The sequence below is a fragment of the Nothobranchius furzeri genome, chromosome 4 (genome assembly GCF_043380555.1).
Source record: "Nothobranchius furzeri strain GRZ-AD chromosome 4, NfurGRZ-RIMD1, whole genome shotgun sequence".
NCBI classification, from domain to species: domain Eukaryota; kingdom Metazoa; phylum Chordata; class Actinopteri; order Cyprinodontiformes; family Nothobranchiidae; genus Nothobranchius; species Nothobranchius furzeri.
Genome location: NC_091744.1, coordinates 9,789,776 through 9,795,775, shown reverse-complemented (window position 1 = coordinate 9,795,775; position 6,000 = coordinate 9,789,776). Strand labels below are relative to the sequence as shown.

The 6,000-nt window shown below is 43.7% G+C and overlaps 1 protein-coding gene across 2 annotated transcripts in view; it reads left to right on the top strand.

The window, feature by feature from the left end:
- The first annotated feature begins 219 nt into the window (after window positions 1-219).
- Window positions 220-6,000, top strand: part of dclk2a (doublecortin-like kinase 2a) — a 44,285-nt gene continuing 38,504 nt past the window's right edge. For both annotated transcript variants that reach the window (XM_015965872.3, XM_015965880.3), the window contains exons 1-2: window positions 220-812; window positions 5,326-5,663. In XM_015965872.3, the coding sequence (XP_015821358.1) occupies window positions 413-812; window positions 5,326-5,663 (738 nt within the window). In that variant the 5' untranslated portion in view covers window positions 220-412. The remainder of the gene's footprint in view (window positions 813-5,325; window positions 5,664-6,000) is intronic.

The window sequence follows — 6,000 nt, the reverse complement described above, 5'->3', positions numbered from 1 at the left end:
CAGGAGCACTAGGACCCGGAGAGGTGGAACGCCTCCCACCTCCGTCTCATTACCATCAATCTGACAGCTTGTTGGGTCGATCAGTAGCAAAAGGATGTGAGTTGGGCATGGCCTGACTGAGTGCTGTTTAGTAGTTCTGTGCCTATTTTTTCTAAACCATACGTCATGAGACGATAAGTCCTCAAACAGCCGCGCGCTCTTTGATTAATCTTTAACTGCATATGAAGTTGGCGTTTGGAATCTTGAGTTTTTTAAGCCACAGAAACACCTCATCGGATCAACTAGCAGCAGGTTAGGGTTCCTTATCAAACTGGACTGAAAATTTAGAGACGCGCACGTGCAGCTCAAGGCTTCTGCGCGTCCAGATCTGCGGCTTTCTTGGGATTCTGTGCGTAAAACAGGAAGCGACAACATGTCTCTAAACAGAAACAGCGAATTTGAACACTTTGAAGAACGAAACCGGCCTCATCGGACGCCCAGGACCAACTCCGGGTCCCAGTCCGGGTCCAGAGGCAACGGTCCGGTCCCCAGCCCGGCGCACAGCGCGCACTGCAGCTTCTACCGTACACGCACGCTCCAGTCGCTCACCTCCGAGAAGAAAGCCAGAAAAGTGCGGTTTTATCGAAACGGTGACAAGTATTTCAAAGGTTTGGTGTATGCCGTTTCCAGTGACCGGTTCCGGTCTCTGGATGCGCTGCTGATGGAGCTCACACGGTCTCTGTCAGACAGCGTCAACCTTCCCCAAGGTGTCAGGACGTTATATAGTCTGGACGGGGACAGGAAGATCGGCAGCCTGGATGAGTTAGTAGAAGGTAAGATCACATTTAAGCACGAGACTCCGGTCCACCAATAAAGTATAATAAAATGTGGTAAAAAAATCATGCTTCTTTATTTAAGGCATGATAGCTGATCAATCATGTTTCATCTTGATCCATGAGATATACCTACTTTTTCTGTGGGTAGAGCAGATCTCTCATGCATTATGCACGCATGCACTGACATAACTGCCCTGACATTTCTGACCCAGTGCCATGCCTCCAGATGGCACATAGCCCCCTCAATGGTGCAGGACAGATATTTGCCAATGTACATCACTTTCTACTGATTTCAGCAAAGATCATAACTCAGTTAGAGTAGTTTACTCAGGCATGTTTGTGTGTGTGTGTGTGTGTGTGTGCGCGTGCGTGTGCGTGTGTGTGTGTGTGTGTGTTGCTCTGATGTTCTCCGATCGTTTCATCGTTCTCATTGATCTCACCCTCAGGGCTAGAAAGTGGGAATGAATTAATCCTTTTATAGCCACAGGGCTCCACTGACCTCCTTCTAAAAGTGTCCTTATATTCTGCTCTCTTTTCACCTCCTAAATTTTAGTCTCTGTGCTACCATCACTTCCTTCCCTCCACCCAATCCCCTGAGAAGCCAGAGAAGATTCAGGCCGGCTCCTGATCCCAATTCTGCCGAAACAAAGCAAAAGTTACTGATGTGTTGAGATACACTATTTTTTTTTGTTTAAATTATGCAAATCACCAAAGTTCTGTACTACAGGATGGAAGTGTGTGGATTTAACCTGTGAGATGATGTGCACTGCTCTTGATCAGACCCGCTGATGTTTGACTCCCAGATGATTTAAAATCTAAATGTTAATGTAAAAAGTACATCTTGTCCTTGTTTATGAGCCTTTTTATTGGACGAAGATGTGTCTACTACTGATAGAGCATTAGCAACTTCACCACACAGCAGAAGCTTCTCCAGGCTTGTGTTTTTTGTGGAGATAAAACATCAGTGGTAGAGTAATGTTGCTGTTACTCAATCGGAGGCGAGATGTCCAGACATCAGGATGAAAGACTCCAAAACCCGATGTCTGAAACTCAGCCATGATGTGGGTCACTACCCCCCCCCCCCCCCTAAACTTTTCCATGAAAGATTTTTCTTTCCGATCTGAAACAAGTGAGCTGTTGTTTTATTATTTGCTTCCTTTCCTTTGTAACAGCCTATAGGAACATTTAAATATCGGGTTAGGTTGACATTAGACATCAGTGTTTTGGAGGCTTGTAACTGTAAATTGCAGCAAATCAAATCTCTAATGTGTTTTTTGCTGAATCAGAACTGGATACCCGTAATAAATGTTTGTGGTTGATTTGTAGAAAATGCGTTTCAAACCATTAGTGTCCGTTAATCTTGAATCATTTACATTAAATGTTAAGTTGTGTAATCAGCTCATTCAGCTGAATATAATAATTGCAGATCACTTGATATAATTTTTCTTCTTAATATTATTTTAGGTAATAAATCAGAATAATTATGTGGATAAAATAGATTTGTGTGCTAGTTATAGCAGCGCATTGGTATTATTCCCACACGTGCTATTGGACTTGGTGCTGGATGAGTTGGACAGCCTTGTTAATGATGACCTCATGTGTTGTCCACATGAGGACAGCGGTGGGTGGAGGAGGCTTTTGTCTCATTCACTGAGGGACATCAGGGAATTTGCTTGTCAGCAGTCACCATCTGAGGGCTTTTTGTTGTTCTGTCATTTTCACCTTGATGAATGATAGCTCCACTTACACTTCCTGTTTTTTAAACAGCCACAGACCTGGTCCATCAGCTGTGCCCTTTCCTCTTAATTAACCTTTAGTTAATTGCTAGCCTAATAAAAGCTGGTGTCATGAGACAGACTGTCACATTTGATCCTCTTAACGCTCTAAACTGTCTTGACACACGGCTAATACCCCAAATTTTACATCAAGGCGGGATAGTGATGCAGAATTCATTTCAGTTTTACAGAAGGTGCCTAAATGAATTCTCTTTAAAGTCGTTGCATTGGCAGAACCCATTTGAAGATTTCCATGCATTTATTACGATTAGTTTTTCATGACAGTGCAGTGAACATCAAATGCAGAAAGTCTCTGGTATTTGGCATTGCAGGTTAAATTTGTACATTTTTTGCTATTTAAAAGCAAAGAATTTCAGTATTTTGTGTTGGGACAGGGATGAGGTCCGGCCTCCAGTGCAGGAGTTTAAGTATCTCGGTGTCTTGTTCATGAATCTCTAATTTCCCTCTGGGATTAATAAAGTATTGATTGATTGATTGATTGATTGAATGAGGGAAAGATAGAGATCCATAGGCCGATTGGTGCTGCATCTGCAGTGATGCAGGCGTTGTACTGATCTGTCGTGGTGAAGAGAGAGCCGAGTCAGAAGGCGAAGCTCTCGATTTGCTGGTTGATCTACGTTCCTACCCTCATCTATGGTCGCGAGCTTTGGGTAGTGACCGATAGAATGAGATCGTGGACACAAGCGGCTGAAATGAGTTTTCTCCACAGGGTGGCTGGGCTCTCCCTTAGAGATGGGGTCAGAACCTCGGTCATCCAGGAGGGGCTCGGAGTAGATCCACTGCTCCTCCACGTCAAGAGGAGCCAGTTGAGGTGGATTGGGCATCTGGTCAGGATGCATCTGGTGAGGTATTCTGGGCATATCCAACCAGGAGAAGATTTAAAGGAAGACCCAGGACACTCTGAAGGGACAATGTCTCTCGTCTGAGCAGGGAACGCCTTAGGACTCCCTGTAGGAGCTGGCCCGAGTCGCTGGGGAGAGGGAAGTTTGGACCCATGCTTAGGCTGCTGTCCCCGTGATCCGATCCCGGATAAGTGGCCGATAATGGATTGATGGATTTTTTTTTAGTGGATATTTTATCTAAGGATCTAATGTTAAAAACTATTAGAACCTCCAGCAGGAAAGCAGTCACAGGTATATTGCAATAGCTTAATGGGTAGAATAGAAGGAGGAAGTAAACAGCGGGCAGGGCAATCACAGCTAATGCTATCTTATTTAAAATAAACTTCTTACAGTTTAAAACCATTCAAACCTTTCACCACATGTGCTAACTGGCGTGGACTGCCCTTAGTGCACCCTGATTGCATCATCATATGCGTATTTGCACTATGAAACATTTAGCAGTTTTTGTGTTAGCATTTTTTCTGTGGCAACACGATTGGTCTGAGAAAATACTACAAATGTAAGAAGTTGTCACTATAAACGTGATGAGGTTAAAAAAAGCCTGAAATACCAGTAAAGTGTAATGATGGGTTGGTTTAAAATGAGCTACCTAGCTCCTAAATGGGTCCTGCTCTGATTGGTTTTTAGATTTTCTCCTTGATTCTCCAAAGCTGACTGCCGTTGGCTGCAGGTTAAGTTGGTGAAAGTCCAAAGCTGCTCCACACAACCCCACTTCAATTAAACAATCTATCCCGTTAAAGTCCCACAGACACACATCTGGGTATAATTATGTCAGATTAAGCTAGAATTTACTAGAATTTACACTGCAATTGAGTGTGTTGTCGGAGAAATTAAACATTGTGAAGTGAAATGTTTCAGTGCAGTAGAGAGGGACGGACATGCAGACTCAGCCCCCTAAGACTTGTTGACGTTTATTTAGTGACTGTCCTCATCCCACAGCTTTGTTCTTGAGGGGAAATGTATGTGTGTTAATGTGCTCTAATGGAATGCAGGCAGATAAAACAAAATGTTTTGCTTTGGAGGACCGCCAATGCAGCAGCTCAGCCATGGAGAGGGAGAGGGAGAGAGGACAGCGTTGCACTGCCTCTCAATGCGCTCATTTGTTTAAGCTGGAAAAAAGTTAACTCTTATGTTGACTCCAGGGAAGTCACAGCAGTATTTTTTGGGTTTGTGCATCCTTCTACTGCTTAGTCTGAAGTGTTTGTGGGTGTCACACTTCTTATGTTCTTTATCTTGCATTTCTTTTTAATCACCAAGTTCTCATGGTATTGGTGAAATATGATTGGCCACTCTGAGTTTAACATCCAGTCTAAATGTGAAAATAGTCTACCTGCACTGGCCACAAAGAGAACGAGAGCTTCAAAATTCACAGAAACTGCAGTAAGCAGCTACAATTTTACCCACAGTCACATCAAACTGTGCCCTTTAAGATTACAGCGGGAATTTCTTGGGTTCTGCTGAATCACCACTTGTTAGACTTCTGTTCTTGTTGAAACAAATCTCTTCCAGCTCAGTGGCCTAGTGGTAAGAGTGACAGGGAGATCGTGGGTTCAAATCCACGGTCTGGTCTCACCAAACCCTTTAAAAATGGGACCCAATGTCTAGCTGATTTACACTTAGCATTATGGTGTTTGATTGGGGAGGTTAAACCACGAACTGGTTCCCGAGCGCGGCCGAGTCTGCAACTCACCGCCCCCCCCCAAGGGATGGGTCAAATGCGGAAAACAAATTTTATACACTAGTGTGACAACTAATGGAACTTTGTGATTGTCTTTTTATTGCTTACATGTACCTTTTTCTTCGTCCTTCCAGGTGAAAGTTACATCTGTGCCTCCAACGAACCCTTTCGGCGCGTGGATTACGCCAAGAACGTGAACCCCAACTGGTCAGTGGGCAGCAAGACCGGCACTTCCCGCTCCATGTCCTGTCTCATTCCGCTAAAGAATGAGCTGCATCGTGAATCTAAGGAGTTCATCAAACCAAAGCTTGTGACGGTCATCCGGAGTGGCGTCAAACCCAGAAAGGCGGTCCGCATCCTGCTCAATAAGAAAACGGCACACTCCTTTGAGCAGGTGCTCACGGATATCACGGATGCGATTAAGTTGGACTCTGGAGCTGTGAAACGACTTTACACGTTAGAAGGCAAACAGGTACGTCATACAGACCACAGCTCTGGTAGCGATAGTGTCACAATACAAATCATAGAGTAGCTTGAGCATTGGCATTTTTTTATTTAATGTGCCAGTACCAACGTTGATAGCCCAGATTAGTAAAGTCTAACTAAATAATTCTGATTTTGGTTGATTCTTGTTTCCCAGATTCTTGTTAGTACTCACCTACATCTCTAATGTTTATGTATTATAATATTTCTAATTTGACAGGATATTTTTACTCAGTAAAACCATCCAAAACAGAAACAGTCTTGTCACAATCAACTGTGAAATTGATGTTTAGCACAGGAGCCATCGTACATCAGGGAAAAAGAGA